The sequence below is a fragment of the Myotis lucifugus genome, unplaced genomic scaffold, assembly GCF_000147115.1.
Source record: "Myotis lucifugus unplaced genomic scaffold, Myoluc2.0 scaffold_38, whole genome shotgun sequence".
NCBI lineage: Eukaryota > Metazoa > Chordata > Mammalia > Chiroptera > Vespertilionidae > Myotis > Myotis lucifugus.
In genome coordinates, this window is record NW_005871086.1 from 6,290,812 (window position 1) to 6,313,576 (window position 22,765).

Below are 22,765 nucleotides of genomic sequence, written 5' to 3' on the forward strand. Positions count from 1 at the left end.
ACTAAAGCATATAAAGAAAATACGGGCCGCACCTTATTCACTTTATATCACTAGCACCTAGGACAGTGCTTGGCACTAATCAGGTGGTCAATAAATGTTGAAGGAAGAGCATATTTGGGGGATTCCACGTAGTCATCAACCTGGACTTTTTAAAAGCCGATGTTTACTTAATCCTAACAACTATCCTATGACATAATTATTATTCCCAGTTTACAGGTGAAGAAACGTGTAAAGACTGCCGCTTAGAAGTGGCCGGGCGAGGATGAGCGTTCAGAGCCCCCTGCTTCCAAAGCTGCCATTCTCTCTACACCACGCCGCCTCCATGTCAACAAGTCTTCCTCGGAGCATCCCCCAAAATGAATATCTATCTTGCATAAGAGTTAGGTATAGACATGCCATGGTGCCCCCACCTCCTGGGTGATGGTAAACTACTGAAGGCAGGGACCCGTGTAATTTCTATGTTTTTATTCCCAGGGTGCCTTGCTCAGTGAATATCTTTGTGTATTGAATTTAAGCAGCATACACTTAGATGTCTTGAAAGATTGAGGGCTTCTGCCCTCCAGACAGGTATGTGTACCTACATATCTGCCCCAATGCGCAACACTATGCCATGAAAAGATACCCACGAGGCAGATTCAACAGGCTTTCAATAATCCAGGATTTATCAGCTTTTCTTCCTCATTCACATTTAGTATATAGAAACTTTGGAGGTTTTATTTTAGTGGATGGCATTTATTACAAATGTTAGTTGGAAGGAGAAATATGAAATTTTACACTCCTCATCTACTTTTGAAAATCTTCAAACTTAAAAAAATGAATTCTTGGTTTTGAGGCAACAGTAACACCTCTAACTGGTGGTGAGGGTTAAGGAATAAGTGTTTTGATGAAGCAAATATTCTACTGACTGAAGGGAATTATCAGCCTAAAAAGAATTAGAACCCAGTAAAATATACTGAACTGGTGTAAGTTTCTCCTGAAAATCCTTTTAGATTTTTGTGAAGTTGTTTGGAATACATTTCAGGAAAGGATCTAGTCTCAGCCTCTGTAATGATCAGCATTTAGTGTTCTTGTGAAGTATAGACATTCCCACACCGGGAGGGTCTAATTGATTAGATAATGATAATGGAAAAGTTGCTCTGTATTTACAAAATACCCCTCATTCCTATCTGGCTGAACAGTGGTTGATATTAAGGCATCACCTGAAGTGCCCTATGCCTGAATTGTGACATTCTACGATCCCTGGAAAATGAACTGGGAACCAAGAAAAGAAAAAGCTCTCATTGTAAACAAAAGCAAGAAACAAAAAAAAATGTTATTTCACTACATGTTATAACTAGACTATAAAATCAGGGAACTAAAATTGCTCCTAGTATAGCTCTAAATTAAAAAAAAAATATGTTAACAAAGAGTAAGTACAAATAGAAAAATATTATGGCCCATGAATGTAAACATCAAATTCCTGGAGCTTGAATGGAAAGATCACCAAATTCAGTCCTTTTCACAGGTAAGCAAAAGTCCAAAGAGATTAAGAGACTCATCCAAGGCCATGGAGCGAATCAGTGTCAGCACAGGACAGAAGGACAACGGAATAAAGGAACGAACAGTGGCTGGTTCCAGGCGATGTTATGGACTCTTACTTGATGGAATCTCCAGCACATGCAGGCTTTCCCCCACTCTGCAGATGTAGAAACTAAATCTGGCAGAGACTGGGTCAAATTGGGATTTGAACCCATGCCTCTGCCTCCTCAGTCTGTGCCCTCTGCAGGCCTCTTGACTCACAGTCCAAGATTCTGAACAGAACCCCAAGCAGATGAAAAAGAGCTCACTACAAGGTTTTGCTTGCGTCACCCAAAATAATTATACTTACTCAAAAGCAAACTATGAAACAACTAAAGGACATATGTAGGAAATCAACAAAAGCATGTGGGGCCTAAAAATTCACGAATTACTTCCAGACTACCTGTGTGTGAAGACCAATGACTTCCCCCAAGGTCATTCTCATCCTAAACAAGCAGTACAAGCAAAATGGACTCTGAGTTCATCATAGGAAACTGCCACATTAAGCAATTTTCCTTAGTAGGCTTGCCATTATATTAAAAAACATATCTACCTACTTTTTTTGGTAGAGATAGCATCATTAAAAAATCCCATCTCCAAATTCTGGCCATATGTACATAATTTAAGACATCATTAAAGGACAAATAAGACAAACACTACTTACAATAAGAATCTAAAATTTAAGAACCTACCTATTACCAAAAGAATTCTAAGTCTGAGTTGGTGGTCCATTAGCTTATTTAAGGTAGTGTGGTATACAGCAAAATTTCAGTAAAAGGAAATATTTTATTATCTATTTTTAAATATATTTTTATTGATTTCAGAGAGGAAGGGAGAGGGAGAGATAGAAACATCAATGATGAGAGAGAATCACTGATTGACTGCCTCCTGCACACTCCCCACTGGGGAATGAGCCAGGAATCCGGGCATGTGCCTTGACCGGGAATCAAACCGTGACCTCCTGGTTCATAGGTCGATGCTCAACCACTGAGCCATGCCAGCCAGACTATTTTTTTAGTATCTCTTAAGGATGTAATGGGATGAGATTGAATGTATCAATATGTTCAAAATAGTTTGTCTATGTTGTGGGGCACATCAGAGTACATAGGTGCAAAGTTTTGATCAGTTTGTCCACCTTAAAAAGAGAAAAAAGTGAAATCTGTGGGTTTTGTTAATTGATTCAAAAGTGGACCTACTATTGCTAGAGAGTTGAATAAGTGACTATCCCTGCTTTGGAAAAGACGTGAGAGCAATCCAGAACCAAATAATTACAACACAGAATGTGAAAGATGGAGGTAGAAAGTGCCAGGATACAGAAAAGGGGACACTGTCCTCTATTTGGGCAAATCAGGAAGGCTTCCGGAGATGACGAAAGAGTGCCCTAGGCAAAGGAGAGGCAGGGACACCCTTCCTCTAGGTCTGCCTCCATTACCCCCCCCTTCTCCCCAGCAAACTGAGGGACCCTATCACGACAGACAGGGTGGGGCCAAAATAGCTTTATAGCTGTGAGTACATGAAACCCAGAGTTAATTCTTGTATTATTATTTATTAATTATTGAATTAATTTTCATCCATCAACTATAAAAGTACTTTGGCCCAGCCCTGTAGAATGAAATGGGTCACTTTCATTTTAATGAGAAACTAGATTTTAGCGAAATCCCATAGTATTTTCTTGGTCATTAGAAAGAAAGTGGGTAGCTCAAGACTACCGAGAGACAAATTTAGTAGATAAAAATGGTTTATATTACTGTCTGCTGTGACATCAAAATATTTTTAGAGGCCAAATTAAAAACAAATGTCAGCCTAGCAAGATCAATAAAAAGTTATTCTCCCACTACCCATCCCCCAAAGAAACACCAGTAAGAATGTCAAGAAACTCTCTGAGGGTAGAAACAGAAAGAAAGAGGAAGGGGGAAATAATAACATGGCGTCAGTGTAGACTATTCTTCCGAAGCGAAGGGAAGACAATGAAGGGGAAAATAGAACACGTGTATTACAATGTATAGCAACACCAGGCTGCGTTTGATGCTCTGGAGGGCTTCAACAAGTACTGTTCAGCCAAAAATCAATTGAAAAATCAGCATGATAACAGAGCATGAGTTGCCCTATAATAGCCTTAAGACCCCCAAGGCTATGCAAGTCGCTTTCATCTGCCACACTGCACTGACTCCAGGGGAACCTCACTTCCCCTCACCGAGAACTGCGCCTGCCTGTGTTTCTAACCTACTGCTTACCCTCCCTTGAAAGGAGAGCTGTCAAGGACTGATGATGTTTTAAAGTGGTTTTTAAGAATTTTTTTCCCTTTTGCTTTATTCTTTATCTTGTCTTGACATTTGCACTCCAATTCAGCCTACAGTATCAGTCATAGACTATTCCCACAACGTTCACTGGCCAAGCATCGTCTCTGGATAAGCTAATAGTCTTGTATTTTGTGTGCCTTAACTAACAGACATGAAACTGCCCCTTCATAAAATCGGAGTCCCGGCGTATGCAAATGTGAGCAATGCGCAGCATTGTTATAAATATACATATATAGTTCATTCCAAGATTTCATCTCAATATTTCTTCGATCGCTTCCTCACAATGTCTGGTTTGTTCAATTTATATTTCTACTTGGCATTTGGTGTAAAACCTCAAAGATAAGATACATCTGTCCCTTAGTCACAAATCTTGGCATTTTTACCTTCGCTCAATCGTGAAATGATGGGTTGAAAATTACCTTGCTTATTATTAGCAGGATTTCCTCATAAGAAAACATTTTATTTCCCAACTTTTGAATGTGACATGAGCTGTATCAACTCAGTAGTGACATATCAGAGCTTCAGGAGGACATATAAACACCCTGATCCGTGTGTGAGGGAAGGAAGGGCTAATTGGAAGTCAGCTTCCCTGTGATTATCAGCTTGTTTATGGGGAGGGAGGAGGACTCTGAATGGCACTGTAAATTCATCCCTGATTATGGTGTTAAAACCAGAGCTCCTTTCCACAAGCTCCTCCAAAGCCCCCCAACCCAATCCATTTTGTTTAGTTACAAAGGGTTGTGCACTGTTTTCAGAGAATGACAGTTTTTCATGCTTTGATTTTCTCCAGTTTTAAGAAAAATTAATCAGTTGCACAAGCCAGTTGTCAGATTTCACTTCCCTCATGGCAGAAAGCACACATATTCATTGTCTGCTATAAGAATAAATTTTAGTAATTTTTCCCCATGTCAATATGAATATTAGACTGACCCAATTAATATGAAATGCTTCTATGCTGCTGGAACAGACAGTGCTACAGAAAGAGCCATTTGCACAACCTGTTCATGATTATGGGCCATAAGGACACAAAGATGGCACACACATTTGTGGGCCATCTGAATTCTTATACGGAAACGGGAGGGGGGAGGAGGCGAGGCATGACATGAGCTTGACTGTCGTGGGTCATGTTTTTTAATCCGGAGTATTGGACATGTAACACAGCAACAAGAGCTGATCATTTTGTTTAATCACCTTTTGGATCTTTGCCAGATGGTCTCTGTTGAGAGCGCCGCAAACAGAGAGAGATGAACTGCGTCTAACACGCCACCAGAGCTTTCCCGTAAATGTCTGAGAACTGATTCCAACAAGAATTTAGTCTCAGAGCAGAAAGGGATACATTTAAAAACTATGTGCATTAACTATACTTTTCCCCATAGAATCCTCACTTGGCATGAATAATTTACCCACTCTTATGCTAATGGGATCATGAAAGTATCCCTCTGTCTTTAGTGCAGCTATTCTCAGCTTTCAGTAATTACCCCACCCAGTGAAAATAACATGGCTTCTGCATTGAACGGCCGACTAGTACCTGACAATTAGAAAGATCATGGCTGACGGTGGAAGGTTCCAGAGCTGGACAGAGAAACCCTTGGCACCCAAGGAAGAGTACCGCGTAGAGCACCGTGGGTCTTGGGGGAGGACGCATGGGGTGGAAAGCAGGGGAAAGGGAAGGAAAACTGTGCCTTGTCAAGCTTTTCTTTTTCTGACTTATCAAATTTTACTTAAATAAAAGTATGTTCCTCTTTATAAGTGTAAAAGACACTCATGACAAGATTAGTTTTGAAGAAAAAATAAATAAACGATATCTTAGAAAAAGAAATAGAGTTATCTTTAAAGCACATCTGCATTAAGTATTTATTTTATCAGAATTTTAAAAAAAATCTAAGTAGTGGAAAAATCCTCTGCATCTTGCTTTTTGGAGGGAAAAAAGAGGTTTAAAAAAAAACACACCAAAAACCCTCACTCTCAACCTCTGTCCACAAAACTCCATGTTAGGTAGTTCACTGTGTAAAAATTATCAGGCTAAAACATCTGGGAAAGAAAGCTATGAAACAGCAGGGAATGTGGCTGGTTTATTGTTTATCTTTTGTTTATGAGGCAGTATTCAAGTTTAATTACTACTCTAAATTAAACTCTAACTGGCACCAGGAGACATCCCTTTACATGACTAAGTTAAAAAAAAATATATAGAAATCCCAACTCTGGGTTTTTCAAGTAAGTTGATACATATAGGAAGAAATTACTCAAAATTAACAGCAATTACAGAAAGCTTTTAAGCATTTATGGGCACCATTACATGTTCCTAGAGCATTTATTTATTAGAAGAGTTTTATTTTATTTCTAATGGTTACTATTTTTTAAAGTCCTAAGAAAATCAACAGGAATTATTTGAATGTTTGCTGGTGTTTAAAGGATGCTATATTTTTGACATTATTTTTTTTTTGGGGGGGGGGAGAATGAAAATGAAACATACATATTCTATATACAGCAGTTCCTTCTATGGCAATGATCAACTTTCAATTACATTCTCAGAGAATTTTCTATACAATTAAAAGAACAGGAAGGAAAAGAAATGTCATTGCATTTATTGTAACAGTAAGTGACCAGTTTCGGATGAACTTAGCTCCAGGAAAAATAGAAGTTAAAAGCAACTAGCAAAAGATTATGCCAGATGGCATCTGTCATATTGTATTTAGGGTTATTTTAAAGAGATTGCCGCCACTATGAAAACATTCCGTTGACAGAGTTTTCCTAGACTGAATAAGAAATTCCAGTAGAATATATTCAGGACCACCGTAAGTAGGTTTGAAATACACCCCCCCAACTTGTGTAAATATAACTGGAATATGTTGGTGGGGGAGAATACTATTTCATAACTATCGCATATATTATAAACTCAGAAATGTAAGACTATTTTAGATGTTTGCTTATCTATAAATACTTACATCCAATATACAGGGGGTATTTTTAGGTTTCGACACCATGATGGCTAAAGAACTGGATAATAAATGAATAAGTATCTAGCAATGGAATTCTAGTCTCACTGCCAGGATGAGAGATAGGGACATCAAGAGAGAGGTTTGGCAGGTGGCAGCACTGGGAGGAACTGTGCTGGCTTGTGCAGCCCCATGTCCTGAAAGATTAGAGAAGACGAATGCATTTAGGTTAAACTGGGTCTGGCAACAGTATGGTTAACGTGCGTGTGGTGTGCAGTGTGAGCTCAGCAGTTACTGGGCCAACTGTCTCGGTATTTCTGGGAATCCTGCCTATTCACAGTGCAGGGATTGTTCAATTGCTGCAAAATGTACAAAATGAATTTTACAAAAATGAATTGTAAGGAAGGCCCCATTACAACGATTTTACAGCAAAGATGTCAACATCAATTTTTCTTTCATGCATAGCTAATGATTAAAACAGCATATTCCATTTGCCTAAGACAATTCATTTCATATTGGCACATCAAAATATTGAAACACCAAGTTATCTTTACTCTACCCTTTTTATTCATTGCTGCTGAACCCATACCATTGTTCAAACCAGGAAAAATAAAACAAACTTGGCACGGAATACTTAAAACAAAGGCTCATCAATATTCTCCAATTTGTCAACATCTCAATTACAGCACTGGAAAAAATGTAAATTTCATGTGCTCTAAACACTGAGGGGTCTATTCTCTTGCCAATTCACATGCGTAACTCCCATCAGCGTTAATGGGAGTTACACAAACCCATCAATAATAATAATACTTGTACATATATTGTGCCTTTCATCTAAGGCTCTCAAAGTGCTCTGTGAACAAGGGGGCTGCTTCCTAGTCTTTACTCTGGCAAAACACACAATGAAATACAAAGCAGCTTTTGACTCAGCAGGTACAGAGTGAGGGACCCCAAGCCTGATTATCAAGCCCCATTTTACTGAGGGGAAGCCAGATACAAAGAGGGCCAGTGACTTCCACAGAGCCACTAGTCTGCACCCTAAATCTGCCCCCGAAAAAACAGATTTCTTTCTTCCTTCTAAAATGACTATCAAGCAGACTCCCTCCCTTTGGCTGCTCTGAGCAAAAGAAACCAGAGTGAATAAAAGTCTGGTTCATATTTATATAGTTTACTGCTAGGCTTGTGCTGTTTGAAAGACACAGTAGAGTCAGTTTTACATTTTACCAAGTTTGTTTCTTAGAAGTTTTAAAAAATCTGATTTTTTTTCCTCCTTTCGGTTTGTTGCACAAACACTAGGGAGGAAAAGATGACCTTTCACCTGTGTAACTGTAGCTCTTTCACTATCAAGTCATAAAATGAGGTATTTTTACATTCCAAAGTAAAAAATTTGTATGAATCATTTTAGTAAAAATATTCGCAAAAATTATAAAGCAACATACATGCATGTATTGTTTTATAGCATATGGCTATTAAAGTTTAATTAAAAATGTGTAGGAAAACACTGTATTTACTACAATTCATCCCTATTTTTTCTGTTTATCATAATTTGTTTTGAAACTGAATCATTTTACAGTTTTCCATATGCCTGTTGTGCTAATAAATTCTGAATACGTAAGAAAAACTCTTTTCTAAACCATAAACTTGGTTTCTAATGTAATATTATAATATCTTTAATACTAAGAACATAAATTTCCCTCTTAGGTTTTCCATTATACATCAACCCTAAGATTTAACCTGGGATAAGCATATGCGATTTAGTCAATATCTCTGTTGACTTTGCCCTGAAGCAGATAATTAATCTTTCCCACAGAAAGCTACTCTGGACAATTCAGTGGGACAAAATATAAAAATGTCTTGAAAACATGTTTAAAAGACTAATAAGGGCATGGGCATGACAAAATACGCTGGGGTCTGGCCTTCAAAATTTAGGGTCGACTGTAAAAATCAGAATACCCTTAAACCTGTGTTTTGGAACCACTGATGTGGGAAGCCAGGTAAGAAAGTCTCCATGTCAAAACATCCTCCATTTTATAGGAATCATAAGTTCTTTTGTCCCTTACATTTTAATATGTAAAATGACTGACTTCTTAGTACTCATTCACATAAGTTACCATGTCCATTCTTGAATCCCACAGAGATATGGTTAAAGAAGCAAAATCCTGCAGGGATCAAATCCTTCAACATTGCATAAGTGGGTACAGCTCCCCACAACATAGAGGTGTGTGTATATTGTTTTTAGCCAGTGTGTTGGTCTCAGAGGTTTTCTCTTTCTTGACCAAAACAACAACAAAACTAACCCAAATGACAAAACTCCATGCCGTGCCCGTTACTGCAACTGTTCCCTGCTCCAAACCCCGGGTCTTCTCTCTCCCCCTCCCTTTGTCTCTGGCCCCTTCCTGCTATCTCCCTTGGCCATAACTCAACCAACCCAACAGAACCAGTCAGTTTTAGATTTCAGTTGGGACCTCAGTGACCTGTTAATGAATCTACAGAGAGGAGAAAAACTCACAGTGTTGAGTTATGCCTGGTGTTGCTAGCTGACTTGGAGTCAGAAATGCTTGAAGCGTTAACGTAATTGCAAGAATGTGAAAAATGAAGCGCTGAGCTCCTGCGCGAAGTGAAAGGTCAAAGCGAGCCTCACACACAACAAGTCTTTGGAAGATAGCCTCATTAGACCATTAAGTCTGCTTCTCCTTTCCCCCTCTTTTGCACAGTGTTGAGCGTGTTTTGTTTTTATTAATAGATACATTTCCCCCTCTCTGTGGCAGCAATTTGGGGTGGTAGGGAGGGTGGAGTCATAGAAAGCTTTCCAGATTTAACCACATTGAGAAGTCAGTCCATCACCATGACACAGAACTACAATTAAGCCACTGCATTGCAGAGTCATTGAGTTTACACACATGTCACCTTCAAAATGCCATATAGTTTAGTTGTCTTACATACAATCTACCTGGTCCAATAAAAACAGTACATATAGCCTCCATACATATGACTCACAAGTTCTTCCACAATTTATCACCTGACAGTATTCATTTCTGTGTCAGTTGCAACTTGCATAAACCTAGATTCTAATTTGGACCCATTCTCAAGTTAACGACATCCTAGAAGGGACATTTCCTAGACTCTTCCGGAATACCAGGAATCCAAAATCCATGGCCAGAAATTTGGAAGAGTGAAGGCACTCACCCTACATCACCAACCTTCTTGTAAAGGGCATATATGACCATAGCTCAAGCTGTTAAACTGTCCTCTACTTTGAAGACTGTCTAATACTTAAATATTGTGGCTATAAACACAGTCATAATAGAGATGAAATAGAGCTAGGAGATCAGATACCAGATAATGTAAAATATTAAAAAGTAAAATCTATACACTTTTCTGGACCACATTCAGTAATGCATCTTCCTTTAAATTATCATTTTAGCCATAGAAGAGTCAGCCCTATTAACATATAATTGCTCTTTGTGCAATAGGCGAGTTTTAAATGGTAAAATTTATTCCAAATTACACCAGGCTTCCTTGTCACCTGCACTTCATGTCCCCTTTGCCCTCTGATTATTGTAATTTTTAGGACTTGTGACAAAAGTCGCCATGACCGCTGAATGGAAACAAATAAACGTCTAAGAATTTCAAAACCCGTATTCCCAAGATAAGATTCCATATAAAATTCGTGCAGGACTTCTGGAGCTAAAAAGAACGGATTGTTGCATTTTCTGTGCTTTAGATGCATTAATGCTTGATTATAGAGAACTCTTACAGTGGGTATTACAAACAAAAGATAGTGTTTATAGCATAATTAAAACTACTGCACCTAGCTGCAAAGGAGCTCATCATTCTATTTCTGCACACACAGAAGTGTAGATAACCAAATTTGTAAAAGAATTGGCAGAACTAATCAATTGTTAGTGCAATGCCTACTTAAAGACCAGACACCTCATTTTGATTTTTCTTAAGTAATGTAAGTTAAAGAGAGGAAATACTAAGTAGTCTCCTAAATAGCAGCTGATTATGCTCCCTAACCTGCCATCCTCTTGTTTACAGGGAGGCAGATGTACTGAAGTCATAAAATATTGAAGTTATTTTAGTCATGCCTACTTTGCACAAGGAAAATGCTTGACCTTTTACCTTGCTCACTGCTGTTGTCTCCACTCTGGGAAGCATGACCCCCGCTGGAGGGCCCTGGGGTGCCTGCTGAGTGGGTGGAGGTTGCGTCATCGTGATCTCGCCAAGATGCAGGATTCTGATGTCAGGATTCCAAGAAATGTGTCCACAGTTACCATGTCAGCCATAGATGAGGAACCAAGAAGAGAGGTACAGAGAGAGACAAAATGTGTACATATTAGTATTTGTGGAATTAGGCATCTATAGATGCCATGCTACAGTATGTTGTCTTTTCAGCAATAGGTACCAAAAAGATGCTCTGGAACCTTGATGAGGTCATGATCACATCAATGTACACATTTGTTAAGACAAATTGACAGACACTTAAAATGGGTACATTTTTATCACATACAAATTGTGCCTGAATAAAGTTAATTTTTAAAGTTAGGAGGAAAAAAAGCTTACTTAAAAACCTAAAAGTCATTTCCTCTTGCCATCTTAATTAGGGCATACTCTTCCATGAAATAGGTCCCAACGCTCTTGTTTGCTAAATACTTCAGAACATTTACCATCTACAAAACTCAGTGAGTCCCTTAAAAAACAAAACAAAACAAAAAACTCAAGAGTGTAGGAGACAGCTCTTCACACCTTTCAAATGCATTGCCCTAAAACAGCCTGACCAAACCCTCACAATTGTCATCAACTGATTATACAACCAACAGACCCAGTGATATTAATCATGGCATCAGTACCTAATATATGATCAGTTCTGCTTTAATTTGCACAAACAGCAAGAAAAAAGCGAAACAACTATGAACCATCAGCTATCTAATAAACCCGACAGGCCTTGCCCGTGAGCTCCAGGGGAGCTTCAATTCGCAGAGCGGGGCTCTTTGCTGGGAGAACACTACTTGTTTCCAAGGACATGCGGGCAGACCCAGCTATAGCTCATGCCACTTCGCTGAGTGTATTCTTCCCCTGGCCCTCCTCCCCTTTCCTGATCATTCCCAATACCCGGCTGCTGCTTAAAGGAAAACAGGAATTCTAATGTACAGGAAGGACTTTATCAGCACCACATGAAGGCAGGCAAGAGATGGAATTTCCTCTGGCAGAAATGTCCCCATAGGAACAGCACGTGAAACACACCACCCATAGGCCAGCGCTGTGCACTTGTCACCTGTATGCAGGGACTTCAGCTAAGCTCACAGACTTACTGGCAAGTAAATTCTGGGGCAGGAGGATTCTTTGAGGGGAAAAATAAAAAACAACAACATCAATCTCTGAAAGTACACCATTTCTTCTTACAAGAATTGGTAAGGATTCAGACAGACCAACTTGCTTATAGGCAACAGGCAAACATTTTGACCATCTGAAAGCAATCTTGCAGTGTTGTCAGTATATATAGTTTATCCAGAAAAAGAATCAGTCTATCATTTTCCTCGACATCAACTCTATAATGTACATATAGAACTTAAAATCTTACCAAAATAAAATTTAAAGCCAAGCTGAGACCAAATAGAGGACTAGTCTTACTTGGAACAACAACCGAAAAAAACACTTATGTGCACTTATGCTACAAACTGATTGCAGATTAATATTTAGCATTTTTGATAAATAAGCTATAGAGCTTTGAAATGACCCAAAGCTCTATAGATTAATAACATCTATCTCAAATAATGCTACTGGCATCGCCATCAGGCATGCAATTGATTCAAAGTGAAAACCCCAAGGAGAGATTTAGTGACTATAAATACGGCGCAGGTATAGATCTTTAAAATAAAGATATGTTTTAGAAAATAGATTAGAAAATGAAATTGCGTAGAATAAAATGAAAACCAAGGGTCTCTGCTTCCTATATTAAGACAAAATCATGCCTGTGATCTCTCTTTTATAAGTTAGAAACCACTCCAAGAGTTTCAACCTAAAGATAAATAGAATATAGTGTCTCTTGAAGGTTTGTAGCCTCTTTGTGTCAGCTGTTTGCTGGATGATAATCAGATAAAGAGCTGGAAGGAGAGAGAGAGAGAGAGAGAGAGAGAGAGAGAGAGAGAGAGAGAGAGAGAAACAATAGCATGGTGTGAGTTTAGTCCTGCAACAGCACTGGCTAGAGGCTTCTTTTAGAAAACACAATAGCTGCAACACATTCACCTAAGCTTAACTTTACAGTGTACACAGCAAGTGATGTTAATTTTATGCACTGCAGGCTTTTTATTAAGCCGGCTGCTATAAAAGCTCCTTACCCCTCATGAAAATTACAATAATTAACCACTAACACCTCGACTATGTTTTAAGGCAAATGTCATCCAATAGCTATTAGATAATCGTTGAAATGAAGCTCAAGGAGGCTTTCTGTTTGGGCACACGAGTGATTTGAAGGGATCACCCAGAAGGACACCCTGCACCTGAAAGCAGTGGTTTGTCCCTATCAGTCAAACCTGGACTGAGTTTAAAGTCAGCCCTCATTCATTTATAGTCCAGTTTATTCCTTTCGGTGGTTTTTCTGGAGGAGCTGTTTTCTAAGGTAAAGGAGTAAAAAGTAAGTGACATAAGCAAATATTACTTTAAGAGCAGCTGGTTCCTCCAAGGGAGTTGGGTCTTTGGTTTTCAGCCCAGACCTGAGATCGGCTCAAGTTCACTATCTAACCCACATGCCCCCGTCTCTCCCCTCTTTGCTCTCTCAGGTGTTTATTTCCATGGAGGATCTCAAGTATTAGCATCTAGTTTCAGAGACGGACACAACCGAAGGTGCGCCATGATATTCATCCAACTTGACAGCAGGAAAGACAGATTAAATCCCTCTGGGGTTTCAAGGCTGAGGAGTTGCCCTAAACTTGGATGTACTGGGCTACACCATGGTGACCTGACCGTATACCCAGACAAACATTGATAATCTGGTCAATGAAAAATCGCTATCTCCTTGGTCATAAAAAAATTATAACGTACATGGTCAGATAAAATGTAATCCATTGCCCATAACACTGTTTTTTGGTGGTTTTTTTTTTCTTAAATGGAAATATTTGTTTATATCACAACTCCTTTCTTCTTCTTTTCCCTCCCTAGATATCTAGTTTCCAAGTTTACATCCTTCAAGAATAACGGCCTGGCTTTCTGCCAAATGATATGCAGGAGTTTCGTGAATCTTGAAACCAAAGTGGCATACGAGAGCATGTAAAACACATGACGTATGTAGAAAAATAAAGAGACATGCTTTCCGTGTGCATGTGTGTGGGTGAGTATTCAGGTATGTGCATTCCACAATACACGTCCTGTTCTTCAGCCAAAAGTATCGGGAAGACACCGGGGGCAAGGAATGAACATGTTTCTATTCCCAGTGGCTCTAATAATTGGGAGTCAAATATGGTACTCTTCTTGCTCTTATGTAATTGCGTTAAAGAGCAGTGTTAGCAGGAGAAAGGCAGTGAATACCGAGTGGAGCACAATGAAGGAGATAGAAAATAGATACAAGGAGCTGGGTCTCCAGAGGCAGTATTTCCTATTTGCTGGGCTACAGACTCACAGCTGATAATGCAAGTTGTAATTAATATAAAAGCAGGAGACAAGATGGGGAGAGCTTGTAGGAGCGGGGCCACAGGAGATCATTCTGCCGCTCTCCTGTTTCTCATTTACACACAGCTTTCCCTGGAAAACACAATTCTGCCAGTGTTTTCTCCCTTGAAAGTTAAAAAAATTGACTTAGCACCATCATTGAATTTTGCTAAATCTAGAAAAGAGTGGAGCGAGGACAGGAGTCTCCAGGCATAGGAAGCAAATTGTATGCGCACCTCTTTTGTTGAGGTTGCAGATATGGTGGAAACTGTAACATTTCACACCACTATGGCATTTCTGTAGGGGACCTGCCTAGGGTTCTCTTTAATAAGTCCTGGTACCTTGGTGATATTTTCCTGTTTAAATAACTGCACACAGATCATGGTTCTTCCACTCAAAGGGATGATGGAGTCAGTGTATGAGGGTTTCTAAATAAATTCAAAAACTGAGTGGGTCAGTGAAATGTTATGAGGCTTCAAGAAAGAAAAAAGAAGGCATAGTACACACAGGTTTTATCTAAAATAATCTGAAGCATCTCAGACCCCAAGTGAAAAGGTGACTCAATGGCTATGGTTAGGAGAGAGCCTTAGCTCGGAAGGAAGACTCCGGGTGCCACCTCTAACTTATCATGTGAACTTGAGCAAGTGTCGTTCTTTACGTTCCTGGGACTTGTTTCCTTTCTCTCTCTAAAATGAAGAAGTCGGGTGGGATCACGGAGATCACTTTCACTTCTTATTTCTGTTATTAAAACTAATTTAAAATAACATTTGATTTTCTAGAACCTACACAATGAAAACATATAATACAGAGTCAAAAGTTATATATGAACTTGGAAAACACAATAAAGCAATTCAGAATGTGTTCATAGGTGGAAAGTAATGTATATATATACATATATATATATATGCAAATGGAGAGCACAAACTAATTTGACTACATATGTTTAAACAACAAAGGCAAGATATGCTTGTATCAGTACACATCATTGAAACCATTAACATATTTCCTATGACTTTATGATGTTCACACTCTTAAGTGACATTATGCAAAAATTATGTTTTAAAAAATAGGATGAAGACTCCTATCATAAGGTATGCAAGGCTACAAAACTTTAAAATGTCAATTGTATGGTTTGAAAAATGTTGGAATTTCCCTTTGCTATTCTAAAGTTGACATAAGCACTCAGGGGAAGTGCGTGTGCTTTCAGAACATGGACTCAATCTGTAAAAATGCACAGAGAGCCAGGTCTTTCCCTCATCCTCCCGCATCCACCCCTCCGTTAGGCTTTGGGAATTAACACAGGCGCAGCTCTGTATTAAGTAGCAAGTACTCTTTGCAAATGATTCCTCCATTTAATGGAGCAACTTTTAGAGAAGGTGGACATTTCTTGTATTGTTGGTGTAATGTCATACTATAATATGTCTCCTATAGTTTTGAATTGTGTTGAAATATTCCATAGAGTATCAGTCTGAAAACCATAAGAAAATGAATTTTGAAAAATATCACAATTTTAATCTGAGAGTGAATGCCTGTGGTTGTCAAGTGCATATTTGTTTAACTTCATCTCATCACAGTGACACTGAAAACAGACTCCAACTGCACAACCTAAGTGATTTAAATGATATAATTATTCAACATGGGAAATCGACAGAAAAGCTATCAACCACCAGAAACTATGCAACAGCAATAACAGAAGCCCATGCCTTCAGCCGTGTCTCGCTGAGTTGGTGGACAGGGCTGAGGGGTAGAACTTTCCCGGAGCAGATCCCAAAGGCTTAGAGAACACACTGTAGTCCCACACTAGGAAGGAGAAACTAGCTGATAAAATAAATCTTTAATATTACTAATATTCATTTCAAATCCCATGATTTCCCTCTTGATAGTCTATAGATCAATCACTTAAGCCTATCCCTCTGCTCGCTGCCCACTCCCCTCTAATTTCTCAGGTAATACAAGAATTTCTCTAAAGACACTTGCCTGTATTCTATCAGGAACAAGGTTCTGGGAATTCTCCCCTCTGACTTAACCCATCATTAGCATTGTAGTGACTTGAGTAAACCTGACATGTTTAGAGATGCAAAAGACAACAACAGCATCTCTCCACTTAAATTACAGCTATCAACATAAAAATTAAAATATTTTTCTTTTATTAGTCATATTATCAGAGCCAGTCCATTTTAAGGCATTTGTCGCGAACTGTTGGTAAATGCAGTTGTATATTCTTCCCTAAACTTAACTGGTCCAAAAACTAAAATGTGGCTCCTTATGAACATGGATTAGGTATAACAATACAACTGTACTTCAGGCAAATAGAGTTTAGCTCAGAGAATGTACTTCAAACAAATGTATTTCCTGGTATAAACTCAGTATAAAGATGTGTAATATCTTTATATGTAAACATAAAGATACTTTTTATTTGTCTGCACTAGGTCTAAAGACTTGACCTAAAATGACGTAAAGTAGATAATATGGATATCACCTATTATTCAGAAATACTACAGACTAGGAAAACCATGAGTTTTCAAGTTGAAACTTTTTTTTAAAAGAATTTGTTTCTTGACATGTTTATTTTAAACATGATAAATCTGAATGTCTGGGAAACTTAACATGAACTGCAGCTGGAAAATAGAACTCTATTCTTTTCACCATCATAGTTTTGTCTCCCCAATATTCCAAAGAACATTCTAATAGCTGATTCCTACTTATAACAATTAGTCTTATGTTATGAGTATAAAATAAAATACATTATTATATTGAAGATAAAAGAATTCATTATCAATTTATTAAACAAATTAAAATAGTAGCTAATGTTGCAAACTGTATTTTTCTATTTAATTTCAAACTCCCTTTTATCATTATGCCCATCTTGCAGGTATCAATAATAAATTAAAAATTCAGAATCTTTACTGAATGTAACATGGAAGATAAGACATTCTTTTAATGCATCTATGTTGTATCAGATTACTTATATAAAATTATGGAATGTGAAATCAGCATGACAACAGCCCAATTTACTAAGTAATAATATATAAAGGTCATTCTTAAAAGTCTTCCCAAAAGATTTGCTTTTAAGATATTTATAATAATTACTTTTATTCATTTCTATTTTCAAAAATTGTAGTAAGAAAACTGAAAGCTATTCTGGTACCTAATAGTTTGCTCCTAATGCTTCTCTGTCTGCTTTCCACCGCACAGAATTACATATTCTTTTCTCTCTTTCACTCTCTCCTTGCCCACTCCTTCCTTAAACACACACACACACACATACACACACACACACACACACAGCTTGATACCACTTAATAAGGATAGAGGTGTATGTGTTTTGGGGGTGTCAAACAGCTGTCACAAACTGTCACCTCCATAAGAGAAACCTTGGCACACAACAAATTAAACTACACTTCTTTTTAGCTGTCATTATTCATAGCCAATAAGTTGAAATGCTCTCAGCATTTCATGTGCAAATAAAACCACGAGGAAGCACAGTAGATCAGAACAGTGGGCCAACAGATAAAACAGAGAAAACAACACATTCGGTCCTTCTGAAGTGGCTCATCATCACCCCTGCACCAGTGTGCACCAAATGAGATCCAGCCTGGGGCAGTGTATTAAATATGCATATCAAAGCAAATGAAAAAATAAACCTGGAGATTCAAATTGGGCACATTAACATGCTGAAAATGTCCCACTAGAACTACTTTTCAGGTAGTGCTTCTGTGGCATTCTCCCTTTTTCTGTGGCTGGGGGGTTGAGGGAGGTCCTGCTTGCAGAAGAGCCTGCAGCATGAGAATTCGCTTTGTAGGGGGAGGCCTGGAAATGAATGCAATCAATACACCTCTGGTACGAAAGTGTCAGAAATGGTGAAAACCCTCCAAGGTTTTCTCTCACCTCCTGCATAAAATTCAAGTCTGTGGCAACCTCACCATTCCCCACTCAGTGCGCTGGTGGAACAAATTATTGCTTCCTTTCAAAACAAATAGCAGGGGGCTAAAGTAAGAATGTTATAGTTCAGATCTCTAGGAAATAAAAGGCTTTAAATTCTGATGCCCAATGAGGTGGCAAGCCCTCATGGGTTCAAAATAAATCAGTTGTCATATCTACTTGATTAGGGGCCTGACAGAGGAGCAACACATGTTACAGTTGATCCTTTTACCCAAAGACGGTGATTGTTAAGTTATTAAAGCATTGGCCTTGTATAGGTACAACTTCCTTCTTGAGTGTAATTTCAATATTGCAATAGTTCCATAAATTGGCCTTGTCTATCAGCCAGTATTCTATATAAACAGTCTCTAGCTCATCTTATCTCTTTCATGTAAACATCAGCATGTTCTAGATCTATACATCCACTTGAAAAACAGTTGCCATGAAACTGTTCTAGAAAACCAAGTAGTCGAGACTCCTAGAAATAACACGAGAAGAGCTCATTCTACAAACCAGGTAAGTAGGTTCCTTCCCACTCTCCCAATAGTGTAAAATGCATATGAGTTTAGGACGAGAAAGCCATGAAAAATGAAAATAAATAAATAAATAACAACAACAACAAATATTTCCAAGGTAGTGTCATGCCTCATGAACCACAACCACCCATCTCGGGGCTACATATCAGCAAATAAACTGACATGGCTGCTGCTGCACCCGCTTAATTTCAGTTAATAAACTCAATATACAAAAGAGCTCCCGAAGTGTTCCCCCAACGTGACGGGAAAAGTCAAGAGTACAGATAGTCATAGGAGCTTTCAACAACATAGCATTTGTACTGTCTCAGAACCAGGTAGCTGGGCCCCAGGTTTTCTTTTCTTTTCCTGTTCGAACTTTGGTCCTTAGGCAGTCTTTCCATACCACACAAAGGCTGAAAATTAAAGTCTGTAACTACATATTTTCAAAACTTTTGGTGGTGGGAGAGAGGGATGGGACACCTCACAGAATGTTCGTTCTTAAGGCATCTCAATTCGTTCCTCTTGACAACCCGGAATAGGGGTGGTGGTGGTGGTGGTGGTGTCTTCAAGCCTCAACGCCTGTTTAACTCCACGGAGCGTTAAATTAATATTTCAGCCACCGAGTTATTAGTCTAGAGCCTATATCATTTAGGTTGTGATTCAATTGAATGCAATCTATAGACACTCAGGCTTGAGTTTCTATAAATAAACTGCTGTTCACACCCACTCTTTAACCTCGCCACTCTTGCCTTTCCTACCAGCTGCAATCCTTTTTCTTTGCTTCTTTTTCAAATTTTCAGTCTCACTACATATGCTTTTTCCACATATATATAAATAAAAGCATCAGACTTACTAGATCAGTTCCAAAATGGGATTAAAAACAGAGAGAATAGAAAGAAATCTCCCTTCCGGGCCTGACATCCACAGTAGCTCCTTACTACACTCTCCATCCTCATTCACCAACTGTTAAAGTGTTAACATTCAACCACTAACCTAGGGTTACTCAATCACAATTCCCTTCAGCTTTTCCGAAATACATTGTTAATAACTGTTTCATCAAGGTTACTGTCTTTTATTATGAAGATGCTTCAGGCATTTGGCAATAAGTCCATATTCTGACAATAAGTTTCTATAGAGCAAAAGCTCTGAGCATTGTAAAGTGTTCACTCCTTTTATTTCTAATGCAATGCAAGAGTGCCAATAATTCTCAGAATTGTCATCTTGGGAGAGACTTCGAAATCAGCCCCTCTCCCCATCTCTGTTTTTCTTCCGTCCTCTCTCCCTGATCCAGACCAGCTAGCTGTCTTGCCTCTCTCTCTCCCTGCTGTACTGATTGCACAGAGTTCAGAAAGCAGAAAAGACAGCAGTCACCATATCAAACAGACAATTTGCTAACACTCAAGTCACCAAATCCAGGAAACTTTACACATTAAAAGCACAAATCACTCTATCAACTCCCTGCCTTGCTTTTTTTCCCTCCTTAACATAAATAAGGAGGGGACCCAAGAAAGGGGAAAGGGAGAGGAGAGGATGGCAAAAGTACCAAGGAAGGGAGAAGACCCCCAAAGAGAACCAAATCATTTAAAAAGAAAGCTAAGTCAGTGGAGCTAGATGTTACAAGTTTAAAAAAAGAAATGCTTTGCCCAGTGGCCTTAAAAGAATGCTAGAGGCTCACAGACTTACATGGTCAGCGAGATTTGTGGAGGAGCCTGAAAGTTCTTCGTGATCTGACTTGGAGCTGCCGTCTCTTTCATCAATGACGAGGTCGATGGGCATTTTCCCCTTCAAACAGCTAATGTACCGGTGGCAGAAGTTATCGCACAGTTCGTGGACCTAGAAGGAGGGTCATGGTGGAGGGTTCAGCTGGGGCCGTTGTTGTGATTGTTTTGTTTCATTTTTAAAGGGGGAAAATATCATGTTGCAGGGTTCCCTTTGGGAAGAGCAACCGTGTGATGTCTTCCAAACTAGGTCTAATTAATGGATATAATAGTTGAAGTCGAGGAAACAATAGAGTAATTGTTGCAGCAGATATTATTCTCCAGACACTTCCCTGAGCAACAAGTTATAATGGAGAGAGAAGAAAGGGGACTGGAAATAACTGGGTTCAGACTGGGAGTCCAGGGAGGAAGGACGGACTTGATGATAACATCAAAATGTAAGGACGCTGGAACTGGGAACAGCATTAGCATTTGCGATTCAATAAGCTAGGAGGGTTGCATGTTTCCAAGGGAAAGTGATTGAGCTGCAGAGCAATGTAAAGACATCCCAGAAAGGATGATTCCCTCTGCCTGCACCTAATGCACGCTCAGGGCCCAGGGTGAGCTGAGCTAATAGAGACACAAGCAGGCTGAATGTCCAGTAACACACAAATGGCTTGCTGCATTTAAAATAATACTGACTGCCTGGGGAAAAGGAGAGGTGGGGGAGGCTGTCCTAATTCACCCATCCTCGGAGCCCCTGGGTTGAGTGGCAATTAGAAGGAAGGACTTGGTAACATGTTGCTCAAAACCTCCAGGTGCTCAATCCCTCAGACTGGAGGTTTGTTAAAAAAAAAAAAAAAATCCCAGCTCAGCTAGGAGAGGGAAGTCTACATCAGAGCGGGGGTGTCATTTCCTGCTTACCTTTTCTAACTCCAAAAGATGAAACCTTAGTACTTGTATTGCCTGTATCATCTGCAAGAAAAGTTTATAGTGCGGAGTTAAGACTCTGTGACTTGGGGTTGGGGGTGCTGAGGGAATTGGGCTGGGGAGAAGAAGCAGGCAAATGGCCAGGCAAAACCCACCCCTGAAGAAACCCTCAGAAAAACCAAGGGACTACTGATCAGCTCTGCCTCGCTGGCCAAGGGGTAGGCTCTTACTGAACCTGAGCCGAAGCATTGAGTAACTTTGCCCCTGCTGTTCAGTAAGCTATTTGTAAGGACAGCTTTCCTAGGGCCAGGCCTTCTTTCTCCGCCTGAGCCCTCTTTCGCCGTCCCCCTCCCTCGACCTCAACCAGGACAAATTTAAAAAAAAAAAAAAAAGAAGAAGAAGAAAAGGTAGAAAAGGTGGCTTCTCTGTAGAGAGAAAGCTTTTTAGAGTAGCACACCCGGCGAAATCCGTCCTTACTAAAGAAGGAAATACTCCAGATGAATGGTGAGGCAGGCCTTTGAAGGCGGATTTAAGTACTTTTAATATTGAAATCGTGCAAATTAGCAAAAGAATCGCACCTAAAAGTGGCCTGCGCTGGCCTGCCCCTCACTCCCCCACCTCCTCTGCCCGCCCTCCGCCGCGCCTCACTTCCACCGGGGCGAGTTGCCCCGGGCTCCACCGCCTGCCCCCGCACACGGAGGAAACAGCAGGCTTCTCGCTGCCTCACTCCCGGGCCGAGACCCGGGGCTGGTCCCCTGCTCCCGCGCCCGGCGCTGCGTCCCGCTGGCTGCCTCCCCGGACTCGGCTCCCCCGGCCGCCCGTCCCGCCCCTCGCTGCCTGCGCCCGGGCCGGGGCCCTACGCTAGTCCCTGCCTCCCTGCCCCACTGGAGGGCTCTAGAGAAAGTGGGTGCTTCTGGGCAAGGGACGGGGTCCAGGCTGGAGAAAGACAAGGAACAGTGACGGAAGCCTTACCAAATTGTCCAGCTCTGGGTTTGAGGAAAAAAGTGGCTTTTCGGCGCGAACCTATAAGAAGCAGGGGAGGTCAGCATGAATGGCCACTCCACGTAAAAGCCAGGGAACAAGCCCACCCTGTCACCGACTACCCTGTCGTGTGTGAGTGGGGACGGTGGGGGGACAGAGGCAGAGAAGAGGAAAGGGGGTTTGCTCAAAGGCATGAAGCGAGCCAGTGCCTTGCATTGGTGGGGTCAGCTTCAGCTGGGAAAGACTCGGGCCTGCTGGTTCCGGCCCCATGAAGGGGTCCC

The 22,765-nt window shown here is 40.0% G+C and overlaps 1 protein-coding gene across 10 annotated transcripts in view; it reads right to left on the reverse strand.

Annotated features, from left to right (window-relative positions):
* Positions 1-22,765, reverse strand: part of MEIS2 (Meis homeobox 2) — a 201,489-nt gene that overhangs the window by 173,266 nt on the left and 5,458 nt on the right. For all 10 annotated transcript variants that reach the window (XM_006087498.3, XM_006087500.3, XM_006087497.3 and 7 more), the window contains 4 exons: positions 22,476-22,526; positions 21,498-21,548; positions 20,560-20,709; positions 10,919-11,033 (listed from right to left, as the gene is read on the reverse strand). In XM_006087498.3, coding sequence (XP_006087560.1) covers positions 10,919-11,033; positions 20,560-20,709; positions 21,498-21,548; positions 22,476-22,526 — 367 coding nt within the window. The remainder of the gene's footprint in view (positions 1-10,918; positions 11,034-20,559; positions 20,710-21,497; positions 21,549-22,475; positions 22,527-22,765) is intronic.